Source organism: Taudactylus pleione, unplaced genomic scaffold (genome assembly GCF_031769625.1).
Source record: "Taudactylus pleione unplaced genomic scaffold, aTauple2 ptg000571l, whole genome shotgun sequence".
Lineage (NCBI taxonomy): Eukaryota > Metazoa > Chordata > Amphibia > Anura > Myobatrachidae > Taudactylus > Taudactylus pleione.
In genome coordinates, this window is record NW_028284973.1 from 4,243,754 (window position 1) to 4,270,122 (window position 26,369).

General features: G+C 45.5%; 1 protein-coding gene across 2 annotated transcripts in view; it reads right to left on the reverse strand.

Annotated features, from left to right (window-relative positions):
* Nucleotides 1–22,697: 22,697 nt before the first annotated feature.
* AGMO (alkylglycerol monooxygenase) overlaps nucleotides 22,698–26,369 on the reverse strand; it is a 289,406-nt gene continuing 285,734 nt past the window's right edge. For both annotated transcript variants that reach the window (XM_088453145.1, XM_088453144.1), the window contains exon 14: nucleotides 22,698–23,717. In XM_088453145.1, the coding sequence (XP_088309271.1) occupies nucleotides 23,637–23,717 (81 nt within the window). In that variant the 3' untranslated portion in view covers nucleotides 22,698–23,636. The remainder of the gene's footprint in view (nucleotides 23,718–26,369) is intronic.

Sequence of the window (26,369 nt, forward strand, 5' to 3'; positions counted from 1 at the left end):
ATTCTGTTTCTAATAGGTTAGTAAATCTAGGGACTTAACTTACACGAGTAAAGAAAGTTGTTATTAGAATTGATGAAGTGGCCCAAACTGTTCCTTTTTTCACAGGAGTTAAACGTCCATAGAGGCTGTGGAAGACTTTCGACCAGTTCCAGTATAATAAAATTGTGTGGTATTTCCAATGTGTAATCCAAACTAAAGGTAAGACTGTAGTACATGTTAAAGATTTTGCGGTTATTTACATCCTGGAAGTTCTAGAAGTGAATTGTTCCCTTAATAAATCCAATTGTTATTGAAATAGATGTGTTATTCCGCTGGCTGGATCCATTTCCTCATCTCTTCAATCTACAGTAGAGATGTGCGCCGACCCCCGTGTTTTGGTTTTGGATCTGGATCTCCCCTGGTTTTGGATCTGGATTGCTTTTGCCAAAACCTTACCTCCGTGTTTTGTCTTCACGTTTTGGATCTGGAATTTTTCTTAAAAAAAAAAAAAAAAACAGCTAAAATCACATAGAATTGGTCTTTTTTTGTTCCTACAGTATTAATAACCTAAATAACATTTATTTCCACTCATTTCCAGTCACTTTTGACCACCTCACAGCTCAAAATATTGATTTGTTCATCTAGTTTAGGCCCAAAATTTGCACCAAGATAGCTGGCTGACTAAGCTAAGCTGCAGCAGTGGGTGGCACAAACACATGGCAGTTCAACTTCAAGCATGGCACATCAGGAAACACTTTTATTATTCAAGAGAGGCCTGAGGGAGTTGGAGTATGTATGTAGTTGAAGGTAGGGCAGGGACAGGAAGGGTTGATTGGTAGTATATTTAATTAAAATTTTTTGATTCCAAAGAAAATTTGAGGGAGAAGGGGAGGGGAGGAGGCATTTACAAAAAAATGTGATACAGTACATTTACATCAGTCCTTGCCACAGAAGAATCCTTGAGCATGGCTGCTACTGCTGGGAGTTGATTTTTTCATCCCAGAAGGGGACCAGGAAGCGTGCTTTCCAAAAATAAATAAACAATTGACTTAAATAATGCTTTGCAAATCTTCTATAAAGGTCTTTCCCAACCTGTACAGGGACATAAAAAAACATAGTTAGTTAGTGGCCTTCAAACTACCGTAGTTCCCACTGTCCACTTAACTATATGAGATATTGTGAACAAGCAGAACAGAGCAGAAAATGCAACATTTCAGACTTAAGGTTTAAGTATTACGTTGTGTCTTTCTTGGGAATTCTTTCTTGAGTGCCATGCCTGCTTGCTGGGAGTTGATTTTTTTCATCTCAGAAGGGGACCAGGAAGCGTGCTTTCCAAAAATAAATAAACAATTGACTTAAATAATCCTGTGCAAAACTTCTGTTCTGTAACAGAATTTCCCAACCTGTACAAGGACATTAAAAAAAACAGAGTTAGTGGCCTTCAAATTGGCATTGTTCCCACTATCCACTTCTTAGATATGTGAATGTTAGAATGTAGAAAGCCAAAAATTGGGTGGACCACGCATGGCTGATTGATCAACCATGGTGACTGGATTTATTGTCATAAGGAAGAGGAGGCTGCAAACTGAGTGTCATGTTATGAGTTGGCCATATGGGGTATGTTGCTGTTAAGGGATCAGGCTGGTTATCATCAGTGGATACATTATTAATTATAGTTGTTGTTATTTTGGGTAGTCATCTCCTGAAGGGTGTTTATTTACCAACAGACAGAGACTACCTACCTATCAGCTCAGGCATAGAGACTTCCTGAGGAACAGAGCTCTGTTCTCTGGACAGAAGCCAAATAGGTGGGAGCCCCTGTTCCAACAGCTGAAGCTCTTATCTCTCACCACATCATCTATTATAGAAGAAACAAAATGTCATTGGGGACATCTAGCTCCTCTTTCTGTACCCTGCTCACCCTTTTTGGACAGGAAGTCCAGGATGGATGGTTTGGAAGAAGAAGGCCTAGCAACAGATGGGGATGGTCATTATCAAGACCTGGTCCCCCCAGTGTGTGTAGTCTGGGAGGTATTGGTTGGCATGCAGGCAATGGAATAACAAAGGCCTCCATGTTGTCTGTGCTTACTATTCCGTTTTTTAGTTTGTGATTCAAGTAGGAATAAAGGCCCTCATTCAGAGCCGTACGCTCTGAGCAGAGCGCACGCTCTGAATGAGGGCCGGTCTCCATGAAAATGGAGCGTCCTCCTGGACGCTCGTATAGCTGTGGGTCACCACCCACAGGCTATACGAGCGTGCATTTTGATGGCCGCGATGGTCGTGACCATCGCGACCATCGAAACTGCGAGCCGGAGCCTGCGGTTGAGGTTTTCAACCGCAAGCTCCGGAGTGATTTTGGCTCTGTCAGAGCCAAAATCACTCCCACTGACATCACTAGTGATGTCAGTGGGCCGGCTTTTGACGGAGGCGTTCCCATGGGAACGCCCCCGTCAGGGAGGCATGCCCCTGGCACACCTACCAAAGGGGGCGTGCTGTCAATCAACATTGACAGCACGCCCCCTTTGATCGGACACAACGAGCGAAGGACTTTCCTTCGCTCGTCGCGTCTGGCGCATGCGCATGACAGAGCTCCCTCCGTCGTGCGCATGCTCAGTCCAGAACATTGACCCACTTGCGAGCGGACAGCCGCTCGCGAGTGGGTCTGAATCAGGCCCAAAGTCGGCTACAGAACACAGTGACAGAATCACTGGATGTCTTAGTGCATTCTGGCCAAATACGATCCATGAATTCCCAGACAGATTCTAGACAGATGAAGCCTTTGCTTGTAATAATCTTTGGTGATTCCTGGCAAAGGTGGGTGTTATAGCCAGACACTTTGAAGGCTGTAATTTTGAACTGCTTTACAGATAACATGTGAATGAAACCTTTCCACACTGCATAACATGATGGAGAAATCCCTTGAAGTTCATAACCTAGAGCATCTTTTTTCATGTTCTCTGAGGCCTCTCCTGACTTTTGTTTACGTTTTTGAATAGAACAGTTTTAGAATTTAGGATGTCTACTCTATATAGGTTTGTAAATAAATATAGGCTTTAGTTTTTTAGAGCATATAACTTTATAAGCTGTTAGGATAACATTTCTGCTATGTTTAAGATTACAAAAAAACAACTTTTTGTAACCCAATAACTTAAAAAAAAGTTTTCATTGCAATATTCATGCAGCCCCTTGACAGACAGCAGCACAGCACCCCTGCACACCTTCGCCGATGATAGTGACAGCCAGGTCTGGTTGACACGCACACAATAAAAATTGTTTATTTATTATTTTGGGCAGAAGCACCTCGACAGACATGAGCACAGCACCCCTGCGCACCTACGCCGATGACAGTGACAGCCAGCCGTGGCTGACACGCAGACGCAAAAAAGACAATATATTTTTATTTTTTTCTGCTCCAGAACTTTGGGCCCAGAGCACAGATTGATGACAACTGGAGTCGGGCAGCACTAGGTTGCAACTTGCGTTACTGGCTGGATCTTGTGCAGTACTGCGGTTAAGCCTAACACGCGCACACACACACACACACACACACACACACACAGAAAAATGTAAAAGACACTTTGATTGATTTATATTTTGACTATTTTTTTAGTCCAGAACTTGGGCCCAAATGGACACAGCACCAGCCAGATGTATCTGCACAAGTCCAGATGGACACAGCAGACAGCACAGACAGCCCAGATGGATCAACAACAGCCCAGATGGACACAGCAGACAGCACAGTGACAGCACCAGCCTAGAATGGATCAGAATGAGCCCAGGACACAGCACAAGCACCTGTCCCAGCCCTACAATACCCACCCTCCCTGTTCAGTTTCCACAGTCGGAGTGAAATGGCGTCCGTCGCGTGGTCCCTATATACTACATTGATCATAGAGATGAAAGCTCGCTAACCGCGAGATTTCAGACTCTATAGTTTTGCCTCGATTTGGAGATCTAAATCAGCGGGAAATATCCGAGCCCATTTGGATTCAACTCGGATCCCCTTAGTTCGGGTGGGTTCAGTTCTCTTAGATCCGAACCTGCCCATCTCTAATCTACAGTACTCAGGCCCTGGAGTGAACTGGACTGATACTGTAACACTTGTTCAGAGAAAGTGATACCGATACACCAGAGTATCACACTAGTCCTCTCACCTTCAGGTAGGACCGGATTATAGGGAGGGCAACAGGGGCGGCTGTCCCGGGGCCTCCACACACTGTCCCCGGCTCCAATCCCCAAGATGAACTGTTTTTTTTTTCCTTCATCGGAGCCACCCACAAATTAAGCCCCCCCCCTGGATTTGGCTCCACCCCCTTCTGCTGCTGCTGCTGGCCAATATGCCTTTCCCTGCCTCTGAAACAGTAAGTTATGTACAGTATATGTGCACTGTCTCTCTGTCTATGTGTGAGTGTATATATATATATATATATATATATATATAGACAGTACATATAAATATATATGTATATGTGTGTGTGTCTATATATATGTATATATGTGTGTGTCTATACATATGTATATATGTGTATATGTGTATATAAATATATATATATATATATTTATATATATATGGGCCCCCACATGTTTGTTGCCCAGGGGCCCCCACAGACCTTGATCCGACCCTGCCTTCAGTCTTCCTGATCCTCACTGCTTGCCACCAAATGTGACCATGCCGGGTTTATGCGTGCATTATTCTTGCCTATCGCCTATCAATGCTTTGAGGGATGCAATGGTTATAGCTCTCGCATGGCACTCTGGTTCCCCCGAGTCCCTCAAACCACACAGACATGACACAACAACAAAGGTACAATGATATCTTTATTTTACACAGCATACACTACAGTCATGTATAAACAGTAACTATATACAATATACACAGAAATTCCAGAACTATTAGCCACACTCTGAGAGCCCTACCCCCCTAAACAGTGGGCCCTGATAGAACAGTGATAGGATTAGCGATCAGCTATGGAGTCAGGCTTACCCCCCATAGACTGGGGAAAGTAATGCTGTGAGGGAAGTTGGTGAGCAGAGTCCCACTGAGAAAGATGCAGAATCCTAGACACTGTGGCCCATGATATGCTGATCCCGGCCGCTTGGCCTGATGGGTCCTCTACTGGCTGGGTAGCACGTGCCTGAAAGTCACCCCCCTGCTCCAGCGGTCACACCAACAGCGCAGCCGGCGATGGCTCCTGATTGAGCATATGCTTTGGCTGCGTATATTTTTACTGGACCTTCTCCATACAGCAAGTTCTGCCGATTGCCGGATGGAAAGAAGCACTGCTGGCAAGCCTGGCAGGATCTGCAGACTCCTGAACCAGCCCCACAAGGGCCAGGAAAAGAGAACAAATAATACAACAACTAACCCGAGTCTCTGGATTTTGCCTTTTTTTAATCCCTACAGTCTGACGTAGGGATTGGTTGGCTTCTGAATTCCAGCATTTAAAGGAGTCCGATCCTGAGCAGCATGGGGCCACACTCTGTGACCATGTCCTATCAGCCTATGTACTGCCAGGCACAAATTTCCATGGGAGGGGGAAAGAGCTGTGTGGGGATGTGCTCTCCCCCTGTATCCTTAAAACCACATATTCACAGTACAAGGAAACAAGGGCACTGCTCCATGTAGCACCTCAGACAATACCTAGTAACAAACATTACAACATCTCCCTGCGCTATTAAACTGAGAAGCAGAAAAGCAGGCTGTAAAAAAGACATTATCTGAGTTACTGCTCTGGGACGCGCCGAGCTGCAGGTCTAGTAATGAGCTGGGGGGACCCTCGGGTCTGGCCACAGAGATGCGTACAACACAGAACATGGACAAAAATCTGTGTTTAATTCCGTACACGCCATTCAGGAGCAATTACACCCATCTTACATTCACCTTTGCATCAGTGTATTGTACATTACTACAATGGATGAACAGTCACTGCATCTTCTCCCTTTTCCTGAGACACACTTATATTCTCAGTGCATTACAGATGCAATTTTAATGTGACTCAATGCATAAAACTGCAGACATATTAATATTTCAATGACTTTGCTGCTGTCACAGCTGTAAACACCACATTGCAATGCTTGTCTATTGGTACAAAGCTAGGATTTACCCCTTAGAATATGGACGTGTTTTGAAACAAGGCTCTCAAAGGGTCAGGGTGAGTGTATGGGGGCAGAAGAACTAACTAGCTCTGCGCACTAAACAAATAAAACAGGTTTGTATAAATCTAAAGTAGTAAAAAATACATCAGCCAATAAGAAACAAAACTGCTTGTGGTATTATGTGGTAGAGACCCTTAAAATGGCATTACGCATGCTGGTGCTGATCCAGGAAGGGGCAATCTCCACACTCTGCTTGGTAAATGGTTGAAACTGTCCACCAATCAGAGTGCATGATGCTGTCACATGGCTTGCACAGGACACGAAGGGGTAAATTTACTAAGGGGTGGCTTGGAAAATCCGTTGCTTCTCAGTGTGTTTAAGCAGGAATTTAAAATGGTAGTACCTTTTAAATCAATGCATACCGTGTTTTGCTTTGAATAATATTGCCTTTTTAACCACTTAACTGGCTATATTTTTTTCCAATAACCTATCAGAAATTATAGAGGTTTTTTTTTATGATTGAATTAGGTAAAGAACATCTATTTAAAATGTATCCAACATAATTTATTTATTTATTTTGATTCATTTCTGAAACACAACATTAACATCGATTTTTAGTGCAAAATGTATTTTATTATTAATTATCAATAATAAAATTGTCAAAAACAATAAAGTAACAGTACAAACATTTAGAAACAATTTCAGGGTCAAAAAACATAGCTCAAAAATATCAATACACTGGAAAGAGGCAAGACTCTGTTATAAAAAGAATCGCCAGTGGCATAATAAAACATCAAAAGAGACCCATAAATATATATATATATAAAAAAATATATAACACATACAAAAAACAACAACCAGACAACAGGATGGGGAGCGGAGGCGAAGGAAATTTCAAGAAAGAGAGATAGAAAAGAGCAAGAGAAAGTAGTCGCTTCAGATCAAACAGTGTCATTCCGTATCCATCAGTACCCATTAGAAAGGATATAGAAAAAAGATAAAGCTACAAAAAAGCCTAATAATCAGGTATAAGGGCCCAGGACACTGCCATCGAAAATGGAATGGATTGCCCGGGGCCCCAGAGCAGCGCCAACAAATATTCGGAACACCAATCCCCATCTTAGAGAGGGTATCCGGACATCTATACCAATGAGAAAGCAATTTATATTGGGTCTCCATGACACCGACACTGGGCCGGCATGGGCCAATTTAAATATTCTTTCCCAGAGAGAAAGGCTAGCATCGTCTGACAAAATATTATAAATCAGCGATATCTTATGGGTTGGGGAGTAGAGCTAACACATAGTTGTTCAAAGGGAGTGTAAGGCAGACAAGAAGTTGAAGGAGGGCCAAGAGACTGCAGGAAATTAAGTACCTGAAGGTAGTGCCAATATTCCCTTGAGGGTAAATTCCATTTCTCACGTACCTCAGCAAAGGGCAGAAAGCCACCACCACTCATCAGCTGTCCAACCCTAAAATGTCCCACGCATACCAAGAATGAAAAGCCTTAACCTCCATACCCAGGAAAATTGATCATTAAAAAGGAATGACATGAGGGAAGAGTTAAGTGTAGATATCGAGGGGGATTTCCGCAAAGCTTTTCAACAACTTAAGGTGGGCCCAATGGTAGGATGGGAAGTATTAAGGAGGGTGGGGAGCCATGGGACTATTGATAAAGGGATCTTCAACAACTGATTCTCAATTTGCACCCATTGTTTAGAAATATCTGGTCTGGACTAAGCCAAAATTCTGTGGAGGAGACAAGCCTGATAGTAACCTTTAATATTCAGGAGGCATAAACCACCTCTGTCTACTATCTCCCCAGACAAATTCTCTAATTAGGGCCTGAACTTCCAGAAACCATCTAGGAGGCAATTTAATTGGTAGAGTCTGCAATAAGCAGTGGCGTAATTAGGGTATTTGGAGCCCAGGGCAAATTTGCAAAAGGAGCCCCCTTACCACTATGTGAGCGTGCCGCAGGTGCGCTGAAAAATGGGCGTGGTCACAAGGGGTGTGGCCACTGAAAAATGGGGCGTGTCGATATGACACACCCCTTTCTTGTCACTGGGAACATATCTTTCCATTTGCACCTTAATGCAGTGCCCCTTATACAGTCCCCCCTATGCAGTGCCCCTAGTAGTGGTCCCCCTTATGGAGGCCCCCAGTAGTACCCCTTATATAGTACCCCCAGTTTACAATGCCCCCAGTAGTGGTCCCTCTTATGCAGACCCCCAGTAGTGCCTCTTATGCAGGCCCCCAGTAGTGCCCCCTATACAGGACCCCCAGTAGTGGTCCCCCTTATGCAGCCTCCGATTAGTTCCACTTATACAGTGCCCCCAGTAGTGATCCCCCATATACAGCCCCCCAGTAGTGATCCCCCCTTATGCAGGCCCTCAGGAGTGCCCCTTATGCAGGCCCCCAGTAGTTATCCCCTTATGCAGTGCCCCCTGTAGTGGTTCTCTCTTTTCAGTGCCCCCTGTAGTGGTTCTCTCTTTTCAGTGCCCCCTGTAGTGGCTCTCCCTTTTCAGTGCAACCTGTAGTGGTTCTCCCTTTTCAGTGCCCCCTGTAGTGGTCCCCCTGTGCAGTGCCCCCAGTAGTAAGCCCCTTATATAGTGCCCCAGTAGGAGTCCCCCCTGTGCAGTGCCCCCAGTAGTAAGCCCCTTATATAATGCCCCCAGTAGGAGTCCCCCTTGATGCAGTGCCCCCCAGTAGTAGTCCCCAGTAGTGGTGCCCCCCAATGCAGTGCCCCAGTAGTATCCCCCCCAGTATTAGTCCCCAGTAGTGGTCCCCCCCAATGCGGTCCCCCCCAATGCGGTGCCCCCAGTAGTGTCCCCCCGAGTAGTAGCCCCCCCAATGCAGTGCCCCCAGTAGTATCCCTCCCTGTATTAGTCCCCAGTAGTGGTCCCCCCAAATGCAGTGCCCCCAGTAGTATCCCCCCAGTAGTAGTCCCCAGTAGTGGTCCCCCCAGTAGTATCCCCCCCAGTAGTGGTCTCCCCCCAATGCAATGCCCCCAGTAGTATCCCCCCAGTAGTTCCCCCCCTCCCGATAAATACACACAGAAATTAAACAATAAATAAAAGAAGAAAAAAAATTCTTACCTGAATCCATGCTCCCACCGCCGTCCGCACGTCAGTCCTCCCAGGCTGGCGGGCTCTGCATTATGGGAGAGTTGTCATGAGGTCATGATGTCTCTCCCATTACCCACTGCAGGAGCCGGAAGGGAGCTGGCTATTGCAGTGGGCACTGCAGCTGCAGCAGTCAATGAGAGTCTATTTGACTCTCAATGGCTGCTGTTTAACACACACATCGCCGCCAGCACTGGCGGTGATGTGTGTGCAGCAGCAGCCAATGAGAGTCTGTCTGACTCTCATTGGCTGCTGATTCACACGCATTGCTGCCGCTCGGCGGTGATGCGTGTGCAGTAGCAGCAGCAGCCAATGAGAGTCATCTGACTCTCATTGGCTGCTGGTTAACACACACATCGCTGCCAGCGCTGGCGGTGATGTGTGTGTTAGCACAGCCTGAGCCCGCCCGCCTGCCACCCTCCTCCTGGCGCTATTGGGCAAGAGCTCAGGGGGAGGGAAGTGGCTTGGCTGTGCAGCACAGGACCGGCGCTGGAAGCCTAGCGCCGGTCCTGTGTAAATGTATAGCGCTGACCGCACTCACTGCGGTCGGTGCTACATTGGCTAACTAGGGTGGGCCGGTACCATGGCCCGCGTCGCCGGTCCCAATGTGCCCAGGGCACATGCCCCGCTCGCCCTGCCCTAGTTACGCCACTGGCAATAAGTAAAGGATCTTGGGAAGATAATTAATTTTGAGAATCTCCAGCCTCCCAAACCATGAGAAGGGTCTGGACCCCCACAATCGCAGATCTGAGGGTAACCCGTCCAGGAAGGGAGTGAAACTGGTCTCAAACAGGAAGGAAGAGCTCTAGAAAGAGTAACCCCCAAATATTTTAACTGAGACAAATGCCAAGTAAAGGAGAACGCTGTTTTGAGGCCTGCAACCATCTGAGGAGGTGCCGTAATATTCAAGGCAACTGACTTAGAGCACTTAACTTTAAAATTGGAGATGTCCCCAAAAATCTTAAATTCCTCTAATAAGTTTGGTAAGGGGACAACAGGATTTGTAATCATGGCCAGTAAATAGTCGGCAAAGAGAGCCAATTTATATTTATCACTGTGCAACCTAAAATATATTCGGGTTCAACCTGATCGACCTTGCCAGAGCTTCCATACGAATATTGAAAATCAGGGGGGGATAAAGGGCAACCCTGTCTAGTCCCATTGTTAATGGAGAAGGAGTCATAGAGGGATCCATTGACCCTAATGCGGGCAGAAGGGGAGTGATAAAGAGTGAGAACACGCTGAAAGCTAACAGGACCCAGTACCAGGTGGCCCAGCACTCCAGACAATAAGCTCCAATTGTCATGGCCAGGGTATTTCAGCATGGAGCTAGGTGAGTGTTACCTGTGAGGTCGTTGTGGCGCGGGCTGTCTGGTGGCAGAGCTGGTGTCTGGCGGGGGGCTTTGGCTGCGTGCGTTGTTGTGCGGGCCTGTTGTCACTCTGCGCTGGTAAGGCCTGGTGGCGTCTCCGTTCCGTTTGGCATGGGCGCCGCCATCTTGCCTTCTGGCCATGTGATGTGGCTGGCCAATCCTGGTGAGTCACATGTTCCCTCCGGCCAGTAACAGCACGGCATGGGGTATTTAGGAAGGGTCAGTGCCTTCCTTCTTTGCCTGTGCAACGTGTATCTCAGCCTAGCTGAGAGGGAGTTCTCTGTGCTTATCCTGTTCCTGTGAATTCGCTGTCTGCCAGTCTGCCTGTCAGCTCCTAGCTTCCGCTGGACTACCCCGCTTCCTCCATCACCCTTGCCCATACCTGAGTGCCTGAGCCTGCTGACATCCTGCTCATTTGCCTTAGTTCACTACCTGCATACCTGGCTTATTATTTTCTGCATCACTGCCTGCATAGTTGCTTGATTATTTTCAGTCTCACTACCTGCACACCTGGACAGCGCTAATTGTTTCTACTTGGACATTAACCCATTACTCCCACCACAGAACTCTTGTGCACATTTATATATTCCTGGACTTTTATTTACTGCCATATTTTATGTCTACTCAAGCACTTATTAAAAAACCTAGGCCCTCATTCAGAGCCATACGCTCTGAGCAGAGCGCACGCTCTGCATGAGGGCCGGGCTCCATTTTCATGGAGCGTCCTCCTGGACGCTCGTATAGCTGTGGGTCACCACCCACAGGCTATACGAGCGTGCATTTTGATGGCCGCGATGGTCGTGACCATCGCGACCATCGAAATTGCGAGCCGGAGCCTGCGGTTGAGGTTTTCAACCGCAAGCTCCGGAGTGATTTTGGCTCTATCAGAGCCAAAATCACTCCCACTGACATCACTAGTGATGTCAGTGGGCCGGCTTCTGACGCCCCCGGCACGCCCACCAAAGGGGGCGTGCTGTCAATCAACATTGACAGCACGCCCCCTTTGATCGGACACAACGAGCGAAGGAAAGTCCTTCGCTCGTCGTGTCTGGCGCATGTGCACGACGGAGCTCCCTCCGTCGTGCGCATGCTCAGTGCAGACCATCGACCCACTTGCGAGCGGACAGCCGCTCGCGAGTGGGTCTGAATCAGGCCCCTAGTTTTTTATTCAAACCCACTTCTGTGATCGCTCCTGCTACCACCCCGGGTCCACAAACAACCCAGAACATAACACCAATCTACCCTATCAAACGCCTCCTCGGCATTTGTAGACAGCAAAATAGCTGGGATATCCGTAGATGTAATATGGTGAATGAGAGCTCAAAAAGTTCATAATTAATGATGTCTCATGGTGGCAGTAATTCTTCAAATATCCCCTAGATGTCACTGTTACAATATAGATATGAAAGTTAAATGTAACAGTGAGAGAAATATATATATATACATATACATATTGTGTACATACTGTACATATACTGGATTTACACTGTATACTTGGTATACCAGTGAGTCACTTAACTGGCCACAGAGACAGAATGTAGAGTATTATAAACAATAAGTTGACAGTTTGGCGACATTGATCTTAGCTGTTCTTTTTAATTGTATATCCTTTAAATAAATATGAGATTTGAAAATCCTACACAACCAAACTGAAATGATTTAGAATGTGTCGACTTCTGCCGAAAAGTAGCGAATGATGGCATCTTTGGGCCTGATTCACTACCGATCGCAACTGCGAATGCAATAGCGATTACGCACGCAGTTCAATTGCGATTGTATGCTAATCCACTGCGCTCGCAATGCCACCACAGCACAACATAAGGACGCCCGCTTTACCTTATACACATCCGTTATATTTACCAAGACTGTGAACCCATCGGTACAATCGAGTACCATCGTAGCCTCACGCACACTTGCACAAGCCCTGACCTTACTCAGAAATTGCTCACTTCATTGCACGCTATGAGACCCCAGGCTACGTAGGGCATCGCAGTGGATAATTTATGCACGCCCCTGCAACGTGTTCAAACGCACTGGCACGCCTGCATTTTGCCAACCACCCTCCATCACCACCCCTAAATGGCACTTCCTATCAATCACTCTGCGATTGGCCTGCGTAGTAACTGCAGTGGCCGGTTCGCGCACGCGCACTGCGATGCATACGTATTCGCAGTACGCAACAATCGTCCGATTGCGTGCGTATTAGCAGTTGCGATTCTTGCTGAATCAGGTCCTTTGTTTGGCGAGAAAGGTGCTGCATTTACAGTGTTAGAGCTTCCGATGATCATTTCAGAGATATTTAAAGATTAGTATCACTTTTCTTTAGAATTTTAACTGTATTGTAATTTTATAATGGTAATCATGTGGGACCAGGGGCGTATTTATAATGGGTGCAGAGTGTGCGGGGAACACGGGCCCCTGGGTCCAGGGGGGCCCCGCACCGCACACCCTGCACTCTATTACTTACCTCTCCGGAGTCCCACGCGACCATTTTCCCATCGTTTGCGCATGCGCAGTACAGGGAAAAGTGCCCGTCACGGCCATTTTCCCGGTGACCTGCGCATACTCTATAGACTCTGGGTGCAATCTAGTTCCCAGAGTCTATAACTCAGGCGCTGGCCACGCACAGCTCAGTGCGCTGCCGGCCGCCGGACAGAGTGGAGGGGGTCTGTGTCGGAGACTGCACACGGACCCCCTCCTCTCTAGAAACGCCCCTGTGAGGGACGCGATCATGAAGTCGACATTTATATTGTCGACCCCATAATGTTGACAGTTATGATATCAAAACGGTTAAATATCAAGTCACATCAAAAGCACAGTGTCGACAGTCTGAATGCCGACATGGACAATGTACAAATCCCAACATGCCATCGGGTTACCATGTGAGTGTCTAGTTGTTGTTAAACTGCAAATCACAGCATGCCTTCAGGCAGGGCCTGCTCCAGGGTTCGGAGCACCTTGTGCCGGCCCTTGAAAGAGCGCCCATAACATCGCTTGCGACAATTTTGGGGCGTGGCCTAATTAACATAGGCCATGCCCCCGTTTGACGCTATTTGGAGGCGTGCCCGCATGGCATGCCTCCAAATAACGTCATGCTGGGGGTAAAGCCCAGCACTCCGTCACTGGCTGGGCTTCCCCCAGCCCTCTCCCGTCAGTGAATGGTTGCCGTGCGCATCTATTCACACTCCGAGGGTCCGGCACCGCCGCACAGCTGCGATTTGACCACCCAGCCACACGATTTGACCACCCGTGGGCCACTTCGGCCCGCGGGTGGAACAACGGGACAGTACTGTCCCGCTGAAATCAGGATGCTGGGGAGGGGTGCCGCCCTCTACGGGTGGGCCGCTCAGGTCGACCGCTCAGGTCGAACACGCCTTGCCTTCAGATTATGATATTACTCTTATCCTAGGATGCCATTTAGTTATCATGTAATTGTCTAGTTGTTATTAAACTACAGATCCCAGCATGCCATCAGGTTACCATGTGACTGTCTAGTTGTTGTTAAACTACAAATCCCAGCATATCCTCAGGTTACCATGTGAGCGTCCAGTTGTTGTTAAACTACAAATCCCAGCATGCCATCGAGTTATGATATGACTCTTTAGTTGTTGTTAAGATAAAAATCCCAGGATGCCATCAGGTAATCATGTGACTGTCTCATTGTTGTTAAACTATAAATCCCAGCATGCCATCGTGTTACCATGTGACTTGCTATGTGAGAAAAAATATCTGAAGTTTGCAGTAGACACTTAATTTCAAAAACATAATAAATATCTAAAATAAAAACAGACGATAACAACACTGAAATATTCTATAAGAATTTGATTTGAGTATTTCATGTGCCAGACAATTATTAAACAGATAATAACATTTAATACTTAATCAATTGTATTAATCTTCTTTAACATTTTAAAGTTGATCATGCATTATGCAATTTGTCTCTAAATCCTTCGTATTGCTGAATATCTCCACGGTCATATTTCAGGCTTAGCTGTGGGAAATCTCCCGTCCAAACTCACCACTCCCATCACTAAGGTCATAAAGAACCGGGAATCAGTTCCATGGCCTTATAGTAACATTAGCAAAAAAAAAAGCTACAAAATGCCAAAAAAAAAAAGACTTGTACCTAAACAAATGAATTTGGAAGTGAACACAAAATCTGTCACATTATTTAACGTCAGTGTGATTAATAACACACAAGCCAAGTGTGTTTAGATTTCAATCCTAATCACTTCTTTAAGACTTCAGCATATTATTCATTAGGGACAAGAGAAGTGGACTTCGGGAACATACAGCACTGGATTGTAGTCTGGGGATGAAATATGCAGGACTGTGGGCCATGGTATTGTAAATGAAGAATGGCAGATAGTTTAACCTCAGAACGTCTTTTACTTTATTGTATCTAATAAAGGAGAAGGAAAAGGTCTGATATCATTTTAGATTATCGCTTTTTTACATTAAGTTAATAAACTTAGGCCCTGATTCAGAGCCGGACGCTCTGACAGAGTGCTCGCTCTGAATCAGGGCAGCCTCCTGGCCGCTCGCATCGCTCTGGGTGACAACCCACAGCTATAGCGAGCGGCCAGGAAGATGTTTGTGATGGTCAAGACCATCGCGACCATCGGGCTTGCGACGAGACCCTTGGGGTAGGGTCTCGTTGCCGCAAGCCCCAAATAGATTTCAGCTCTCACAGAGCCGAAATCTCTCCCACTGACATCACTCGTGATGTCAGTGGGGCCGCCACATGGGAACGCCTCCGTTTGGGCAGCCACTCCCCCGGCCCGCCCACCAAAGGGGGCGTGCTGTCATTCAACATCGACAACACTCCCACTTTGGTACAAGACCCAGAGCGACGGTTTGCCCATCGCTATCCGGGTCTCGCGCATGCACACGATGGAGTTATATTGATTTAATATTAATACAAGCAATTAATTACCTAAATCTTAATAAGACCGTATCGTCCATTAAACTCATTTATTAAAGCAAAACATTCATGTTTAGTCATGCATATAGATAAGAAAATAAGTGCGGCAGAGAAGTGTGGATAAGGAAAATATGTATCTTGGAGTATTCATCAGTTAATCGATCACAAATGTGTTCTTGCACACTATTACTAATATCACGCTATTACATACTTTCTATTTCATAAATGTACTAAATTACATTACATGGGTATCCCTAAGTTTCATAGAGTTTGGGAGTGTCTTGGGACCCTATGACCACGTAGGGACTTGAAGCATGTGTCGCTCCCCCTCCCACCAGGCGCTCAAGTTGGAGTCAGCTTGTGAATGGTATCACGGGCTCAGAGTCTAAAATCAAGTATTAGGAGCCTATCATCTCCTATTCTGTTATTCTTCACTTGTTTACTCTCTTTCTCTGTTATAACATGTTTGGACCACCCTTTTGGTCATAAGTGTGCATGCATAGGAACACCATGTGTCGGTGCGTCATTTTTCTTTTGCCCATATGATTTACCCTTATACTTTCTGTAGTTGAATTGTATTTATAACCCTGGTTAGGGTTACGGAGATAATTCATATATACAACTGAAGCAGGTATATATTTTCATTCATCTATTTACAGCAAAATGCCATTTATGAGGTAAATGTTAAATATACTGTAGGGATAGATGTGATGTGATGTAAATATGTGGAAATGTTAGATATCTATGATGTCAGTGGACTTTGGCCCTCATTCATTCGCTCTGAATCAGGGCCCACCTCCATTAATATGGAGCGTCCTCCTGGACGCTCGTATAGCTGTGGGTCACCACCCACAGCATATACGAGCGTGCAAAAAGATGGTCGCGATGGTCTTGACCATCGCGACCATCGGAACTGCGAGTGAAAGCCTGCGGTTGGGTTTCTCAACCGCAAGGCCAGGAGTGATTTTGGCTCTATCAGAGCCAAAATCACTCCCACTGACATCACTAGTGATGTCAGTGGGGCCGGCTTCAGACGGTAGGCGTTCCCTTGGGAACGCCTCCGTCTGGCAGGCATGCCCCCGGCACGCCCACCAAAGGGGGCGTGCTGTCAGTCACCATCGACAGCACGCCCCCTTTGATGAGACACTCCGAGCGAAGGAAAGTCCTTCGCTCGCCGGGTCTCGCGCATGCGCACGACGGAGCTCCCTCCATCGTGCGCATGCGCAGTGGGGAACATCGACCCACTTGCGAGCGTACTGCCGCTGCCGAGGGGGTCTGAATGACCCCCATAGTCTCCTAACTAATGTTATAACATTGTTTAAGTTTAAGGGTTTTGTATATTAAGCAATGTATTGATGTAATACATGGAGTTGTGTTTATCCTCTGTATATTAACAGCAGTTTATATGCAAAGTACAAGTGAAGAGCCTTTACTTATATTCCTTATAAAAGTAACTTTAATGTTTTTTAACTACTGTGTGTTTACTTACCTGGAGTGATTACGGTGGGAGATCCATTACTGCGGAATCTGTGGCAGGAGAAGACATTGGTGGTAAATGTGAAGTGAAATGGTACAGTATTGTATGTGATTACACATTATCTATACACCACACTATATATTCTATCACTGGGTTTTCCCAGGTGAGCCCTTTTGACATTCAAAATAATAGAGGGTAAGGGTGGGTACATTAGGAGTAACAAAGGTGGTAATAACCTGGTGACCCTTTAGTGGTAAAAAGGGGGGTTACATATTAATCCCTGTACAGTAATTTATGCTCTTTACCTGTAGCCGGTGCTCGTGCATGCATAGGACCACTTCGTTCTGGGGTAATTTTTCTTTTGTCCGTATAATTTTCCCTTATACTTTCGGTAGTTGATTGCATTTTATTCACGTAGGGTTTTCTGGCCCTTTCCCTATAGCCGGCGCCTGCGGTTGGTTTTTCTTACCCATGAGTGGGTGCTTTTCCATACCGTTTTAATTTGAGAGCTTTGTCTAATACATTGTGAGGTCATACATAAGGTACATTTATGCAATAACTGCTGGTGTGATTTCAATTATCCCCTCAGTGTGCCAGTTCCTCCTCAGACTCAGTATCCGGCCTTTGGGAATATTTGTTTTATACTTTACATTTTGGTGTTGAAATGTTTTATATGCCAAATATGGTTCATAGGATTTAGGCGAGCTACACATTTTTGCATGGTAGTCTCATCCCTATTCCAATTGAGACCTAATCATATATATTTATTTTATATACAGATACAGGTTCGACCCGAGTCCACCCCCACATGCAACGCTCTTCAAAATACACCATATCTTATACACGCACACCCCCCCTTTTTATTTTACAAATACATGTTCATAGGATTTAGGTGAGCTACACAGCTTACATTGCATCTGATCCCTATTCATATATACCTAATCATATATTTATATATAAATCTTACATAGGGAAACAGGTTTGACCCGAGTCCACCACCCCCACATACAACGTTCTTTTAAGCACACCATATCTTATACACAGCCCTATGTAATAACGGGCTTGGGTTTCCCCGGCCCATGGGTTGTGGTCTCCTAATGGCTTGGAGAAGCTCGGTCAGTGTTTAGGCGGGGTTGCATATATCGGGGAATACTACATCCCTGGAGCCATCGCTGCGCTGCTTGTGTCAGTGGGGGTGTTTTTGAGGCCCCTGCTGTCATAACAGTCGGGGGCTCTGTTTACAACAAGGGTTGGCATTGTTTGCTCCCCCAGCATCCGATATGTCGGCGTGCTGAGTCCACTAATTAAGCAGCTAGGTATGATTTGAGGCTGTTCCTTGTGTCTCGTTTGCTCTTTACACTGCTGCGCCTGCGCATACGGTTCATTGCCTAATGCAAAGGACCCTGAATTTCGATACTGCCCGTTTTTCTTTTGTTTCAGACATTGATGTGGCCGGATCCCCTCCTACCGCCATCCCAGGGATCGATATTGTCGCTTCTGTTGTTGCCAGGAATGGAGTCATCAGCGCAGATGATACCCTGTTCAATTCTCAAGCCGCCATGGAGAGTTTTCGCATGTCGGTCCTTGGCTCCTCAGTCCTATGATTGCCTATCAGACTTTGTGGCAGCATTGAGAGTCTTTCTGGCAGTCTCAGCTCGGCAGGAGATACAGGCTCTATGATGATGGAAGTCCTACGCCTATATTCATGTGGACTAATGATGTGCAATGTGTGTTTGTGGACTTGAGTGCTCCGGCCAACTTGCCACCTTTCCGGTGGGGGTCTCGAGGGATTTTGCCCTATTTTTTGCCCTGCTTAGGACAACGTTTGGCTAATGCTATAGTTTAACTTTGTGTAAACAAATAAACAACAAAAATATGAGAATGACATTACTAAGCAATAAGAAAAGATCCAGCAGGTTTTTTGTAGGTTTTACCTCGGGTCAAGTCCTCCTTCCCCCCCTTTCCCTCCCCCCCATCACCTCCCTCTGCAATATGTCATAATCACCATACTCATCTATGTTTCATGTATTGCAGGTGGTTTACAGGATTACAGCTCATTTTGTTTATCGGACACTTGTTTATATTTTGGGCAGGTCATCCCGCTTTGCTAGTTTGGGTTGGGAGGCATTAGTGCCCTGTATACGGACGTCAGCGGAGGACTTTGGTTCTCCTTTGGTCTTAGCAATTCACCTGGGATGGAATAAATTTGTGTCGGCAGATGTCGCTTTACTTGCGGCACACTATTTGTTCATGATTTGGGTGGGTTGCTTGGCTTTGGCCAGATGTCGTGATAAATTTGTCTGATATTGTGCTAGCCTTTCCTGGTGATGTAGGTGCATGGTTGGGGAGGGGTAGCTTTGTGGACCATCACCCTTTAATGGGGTACAAGATGCCTAGCAGGGACAAATTTCATTTATAGAGTGTTTTTTGTTCGGTGTGGGGAGGTTTTAGAGGGTAGGTTGTATGGTGGCGGGCACGTTCCATCATTGGGAACATGCGTGGCGGGAAAGAACGGCAGTATCTATAAAGCGTCCACCATGCTGCAGTATGAGCGGTGCGCCCCCTTCTATGCATTGGTTAGGCTGATTTTACCCTACTGGGGTCAGAGACACCTCTCGTCGGAGAGGGCTAAAATAGTGCATTGGGATGGGGCTGGATACCGTCTCACTTGCCAGAGAGGGATATTGGCCCTTGCAAGTTTTATATCACTATTACACTTGAATTGGGATAGTGGCCCGTTCAGTGAGAGTTTTACATCTTTACCTAATTCAAGTGTGGGGCGTCAGATTACTGGCCTTTCTTTCTTATGCCACCATACTCTGATTGTAAGATAAATAAAGTTGACCATATATTTTTGATCGCATATATACTTGGTCTGTCTCTTTATTTTATTTAAGTTGGTTAAATAATTTTAAGATTGCACGCATTATCTGGCGATGGGGATTTTATGCAGCAAGGAGGTGTTTGCATCTGAGATGGACGGATTTGCACAGCCGCTTGTGTGCGGCTCTGCAAATCCGTTCATCTCTGAATCTAGGCCCCCTGCAGTACACTATTCAACATCTTGGGATAATAATTGTTTGTACTCTTAACTGTTTCTTATAAATCTCTATTGATTGCAAAATTTTATTGCGTTTATATATATTATTAATAATTTGGAGTTGTGCACCTGAGATTTTATAACACATTTTAACCCTTCACTGTGTGTCTAATATATATGTACTTCACTTTTTTATTTTCATTCTTTATATGCAGCTGCAGCTGCTCCTAACTATCTCTTTACACTGCACTTTTCTTACTATGGTGGTGCCCTGGGGCGGCTTAGCTGGGCCGGTTTTGGGGGGTCCTGCGCTCTGGATTTGAACCTTAGTATGTTAGGGACCTACCCGAAAGAGGTTACCTGGATATGGTGGGTGGGCCCATAACCTTGGCCATGATTATGCTAAAAACCTCTATTGATTGCAAAATTTTATTGCATTTATATATATTATTAAACATTTGGAGTTGTGCACCTGAGATTTGTCTGTTTCTGTGCCTGCAATTAGTCTCATCAGGTAGCACCTCCCATTATTTATATAGTCAGGTTGTGCAGTCCAGAAATCTTTCCCATATACTCCATTTAATGTGCTCTATTGCACACCTGAGGGAAAGGAGACGCCCACATTCTGGATTAGCTCCCTCCCTTATTGGTTTAAAAGCATGGAGTATGGTAATGTATATGCACACTGTATTAGGCACAATTCTAGGTAAGTCCTACAAGTTATATACTGTAGTGCAACTTTGGTTCATTTTTGGGGCGTGGGTCCCCCTGGATTGTGTTGGTTGAGCTGTCTCGGGGCACTGCATTGTAACACATTTTCCTTTATAACACATTTTAACCCTTCACTGTGTGTGTTTAATATATATGTACTTCACTTTTTTATTTTCATTCTTTATATGCAGCTGCAGCTGCTCCTAACTATCTCTTTACACTGCACTTTTCTTACTATGGTGGTGCCCTGGGGCGGCTTAGCTGGGCCGGTTTTGGGGGGTCCTGCGCTCTGGATTTGAGCCCTAGTATGTTAGGGACCTACCCGAAAGAGGTTACCTGGATATGGTGGGTGGGCCCATAACCTTGGCCATGATTATGCTAAAAACCTTTATTGATTGCAAAATTTTATTGCATTTATATATATTATTAATAATTTGAAGTTGTGCACCTGAGATTTTGTCTGTTTCTGTTCTTATAAATCTATGTTTAAAGAAATGTATAAATTCCACGTACATTTAATTACAGGCCCAGGGCCTGTAGGACCGCCTAAGGCGCACCCACTCCTCCTCTACTTCAAATGTATCCCTGCTCCCTTCTGCTGCCCCCAGTGTATCAGTGACATGCAGGATCTTCACAGAAAGTTTCTGGCTAGTGTTCCCCTACGTCAGGGTCCCGCAGCGGGAAGAGATGGGGGTTGGTCATGGATCCAAATGAACAGAGTCTGGGCTGGTGGACTCACCAGTGCTCCCTGCACTATGACAATTTTCAGCACAACAGGGTTAGGCTGTGCCCCCTACAGTGGATACACCCAATAGAATCCAGGCCCAATTGATGTTTCTAGTGTCCTGCTCTGTACTTTGGAGTTCTCATGATGTGCTGTCATTTTGTTCTGTAAACATGAATAAATACTAATAGAATGTTCCTAACTAAAATAGAAATGGTGATGCGTATTCATCATCCAGATCCTGCCTCCAGGTTAGTACAGGACTCTTATCGCTGCATGTGATTATATTTCGTCTCTGACTAATGGCGTGGGCAGTGTCTGTCTTATGTTCCGTTGCTGGGTCCTGTATGGGTCTGCAAAGATGCGTCATCCGGTTTGGGCGCGGTAGTTCCCCTTTACAGGTGCTCAAATACAAGTTTGTTACATATTTAAAATCAGCTTGGGGAGACCATAGGTTTCAATAAAGCCGACAAAACAACAACTCCAAGCCCAAAATATTGGTAAGTAAAATGTATCCAAACAGAGAGAGTGTATAAAGTCTCACCTCGCCATAAAGAAATGCGTTCCCGTAAAGGTTTCTTTCTGTCACGGTCACACAACACAGTAATACTTTTTTGAATAAGAAAAGTCTTACCGCTAGAGTTAAAGAAACCTTTATGGGAATGTTTACACCTGATCCCAGGTGAGTGTTATTACTGTAGGGTTTCAAGCGGGGAACGTGTGAATAAAGTACTGTGTTGGGTGACCGTGACAGAAAGAAACCTTTATGGGAACGCATTTCTTTATGTCGAGGTGAGGCATAGAAGGATGACTCCAGATATTTTAAGTGTTCCTGTAGAGTTGGCATAATCTCCTGTGTATTTCTCTTTTATTTCTGAGCGGTGGTTCTTATCACGACGGACATCCACCTACATATTTCCAGAGGACTGCGCTTCTTTGGACCACTCAATTATGTTTTGTGTATTGTTTTGGAAGTGTGGTGCCCTTGTGTGTGGACTAAGCTGCAGTCTGAAGGGCGCAGGTTGCCTTTGCCTATCTATAAATTTGTAACCGTTAATAAATACCCCAAGCTCACTGGCGACTGTACTGCAAATGTGTGCCCTAGCCCGTTTCAAATCAAGCATTTGATAAAAAACCTTCTTGACATGTGTTTACCGCGGACTATATACCTATACATAGCTGTATTGTATACTGGTACAGACTGTTTTACAAACCGTTTTTTGCTCACAACGCAAAAGATAACAACAAATATGTAGAATATGTTTTTATTAAAGAATTGCAACAAATTATATACAATTACCAAATAAAACAGATTTGGTACCCTTCAAACAAATTAAAACTATTCATTGGGCCAAATTTGTTAATTAATAGAAATGTGCACAAACCCCCAGTATTTTGGGTTTGGTTCTAAATCATCGTTGTGTTTTGGTTTTGGCAAAACCATCCTCAAGTGTTTTGGTTCTAATTCAGTTTTGGATTTCTTTCGAAAGTAGTTAAAAACAGCTAAAATCATGTAATTTGGTCCTGTTTTTGTTCCTAAACTATTATTAGCATCGTTAACATTCATTTCCAATCAATGCTGATCACCTCACAGCACCTGAAATCATGAGGTAGGGACTTGGTACTAAATCAAGTTCCGAAATTACAAGAAGACTCGATTCAGGACTCGGTTCTATTTGGAACCCCAAAGTGATTCTAAAGCTGGGACTCGGCTCGATTCGGAACTCCCAGGTTCGGGTGTGTTCGGTTTAGTGACATATGAGGGTGAATCATAATTTGTTTTCCAAAATGTTGTGTGTTACTATCAAGGGGCACGATTCAATTAAACACGAAGTGAATAGCGCTGGGAATGAGCTCCCGGAGCTATTCAATGCTGCACGAAGTTAGGTCAGGGAAGGCTCGTTCTCGCGCCTTAAACAGGGTGTTTAGGCGTGAGAACGGGCATTCTCCGACTAAACTTCCCGGCGCGATGCTGTTTTCCCGGCGCTAAGGGCAGAATTAGCGTCGTGCCTGGACTTTTGTCGGATTTCTGCTCGCATCCCCGGAGGGATACGAGAAGAAATCCTTAGTCGGGCTTAGCAGCGCAAATGAAATGAATAGCTCCGGGAGCTGATTCCCGGCGCTATTCACTTCGTGTTGAATAGAATCGTGCCCAATGACACAAAACAGTGGAGGAGATGAGTTCACGTTTCATTCCTGTTTCTGAGCCCTGGTCACGAGCTGTCTGATGGTTTGTAGTCCCCACACGGCGATGCAGATGTAGAATATGATCTGGAAATGAGAAGTATACAGAGGAATAAAACGTTTCCATAGGCTCCTTACATCAAGCATAGCATTGATAATAACCCATTATTATTGTGCATTGCTATAACTGGTAATGTCAATTTATTACAGGGCTAAATAACATACCTGAAATAACTAGAATATACAGAATTAAAGAATGGATTTTTTCTTCTAACATATTCAGTTTTTAACATAATTACATCAAGAATACACGGCTCAGAGCACTCAATATTTCCGATATGCCAGTGTGCAAGGAACGCATGTAGGTGTGCCAACTTGGAGGCATTCAAAAAAATGATATGATTTCTTGTAGGGATATGTTCCAATGGATTTTTAGCTACTTTCCTTCACACATGAAAATTAAGATTTTATCTGCTGAATTATAGATGATTTTCTTTTTATTTAAAACAAACATAATAGCATCTGAGATACGTTCAGGATCCCGACAGCCGGTTCACAATGCCGACGCCGGAATCCTGATACTTATCGGAATACTGGCGCCAGCATCCCAACTGCCGGGATCCCGAATGTAAGTAGCGGGATTAGGGGGAGGGTTAGGCACTAAGGGGAGGGTTAGTAACTAAGGGGGGAGAGTTAGGTTTAGGCACTGGGGAGGGGAAGGTTAGGGTTAGACACCGAGGAGGGAGGGTTAGAGTAGGGTAGATTTAGCGGTTAGGTATACTCACCTCTCCTCATCGGGATTCTAACCTGGTCGGGTTGCGGTCGTCGGGATTCTGATTGCCGGCCGAGTGCTGGGATCCCATACCCAACCCTAGCATGTGTGTGTTTTTCACTATCAACCCAAATGTTTTTTTGTTTTTTTTTATATTTTTGGTGTTTACGCCCTTGTTTGAATGCAAGTCTATCTGAGGGGTATATTTACTAAAGTGTGAGTTTTTAGAAGTGGAGTTGGTAACCCATTGGAAAACCTTATTCGAACCTTATCCCTGACAAGAAAAGCCATTTCCATCATTTATACCTTTCTTCGTCCTGTTACCCAATAATTCTCTTACAAACCTTGGCTCTGCCAATTTCCTAATCTAACAGCGGATGACTTAATTCGATCGCATGATAAAGCCTGCATGCTGCTACCTATTCTTCCCGTACCGCAATGTTTCTAAACATCTTACACGGGGATTATGTATCCCCCCCCATAGGAGTTTTTGAAAGGGGCCTCATCAAATTTGAATTGTCACAAATGTGGGGCTCAATCAGCAGATTTGTGTCATTGCCTTTGGGCATGCTCCATAATTTGTGGTTTTTGTATTCAGGTACGGGCCTACTCCATTGCTAACTTGGGCCCTCATTCAGAGCCGTACGCTCTGAGCAGAGCGCATGCTCTGAATGAGGGCCGGGCTCCATTTTCATGGAGCGTCCTCCTGGACGCTCGTATAGCTGTGGGTCACCACCCACAGGCTATACGAGCGTGCATTTTGATGGCCGCGATGGTCGTGACCATCGCGACCATCGAAATTGCGAGCCGGAGCCTGCGGTTGAGGTTTTCAACCGCAAACTCCGGAGTGATTTTGGCTCTATCAGAGCCAAAATCACTCCCACTGACATCACTAGTGATGTCAGTGGGCCGGCTTCTGACGGTAGGCGTTCCCGTGGGAACGCCCCCGTCAGGGAGGCACGCCCCCGGCACGCCCACCAAAGGGGGCGTGCTGTCAATCAACATTGACAGCACGCCCCCTTTGATCGGACACAACGAGCGAAGGAAAGTCCTCGCTCGTCGTGTCTGGCGCATGCGCACGACGGAGCTCCCTCTGTCGTGCGCATGCTCAGTGCAGACCATCGACCCACTTGCGAGCGGACAGCCGCTCGCGAGTGGGTCTGAATCAGGCCCTTGATCACTTATGTTCCTTTAACACCAGAATGGGCCTTGTTTAGAATACTCCCCTCCATACCCGTGCTACTCAAGGTGCAGTGGCTTGTAAGGCCATTCTACAAACCTGGATAAGCACTCTCCCACACTTGTTTTCACTTTTCAAAGCCAAATTACATTACTTGTTTGGAATACATTGGGTTGAGGTCATCCTGGATATAGATCTCAAAACGGAGAAATTCTTCCTCACGTGGGAAAGTTATATAAACACGCTTTCTGCTTCTACAGATACGCCCACGTTCCTTGTGGCCGATTGCGGCACAAACGTGCCTGCGAGTCACGCCACGGTACGCTATGGTGCGTCCCCGATCGCGGGAGTGCATCTCCATTGAGTCCTATGGAAATGCAAATACGCGTCTCCCCATAGCAGGAGTCCGTCTCGCGCCATGGCCATATAGCAGGGCAGATCTGTATGCGTTCCCAAATGCATCGTAGTATGCAAAACTCATCCTGGTATCTGTTACAACTTGCAGCTAATGACCCTCCAATAAGTTTGTAAATTTGGATTTTTTTCATAAATATTTTTGGTGGACCGTGGGGGGGATGGGAGAAGGTGGCGAGCTATCTAGTTTATGTTCTGTTGTCCTTATAGTAATATGTTGCATCTTTTCAATCTTTTTTCATATTGTAATGAATTTATATGTATTGGTTCATCCTTTCATTGTTTGGACCCATGAACGTTTATTTCCTTGCTCATTACAATGTCTGTATATGTGATACGTGACGCTTCAATAAAGATCGGTTTAAAAAAAAAA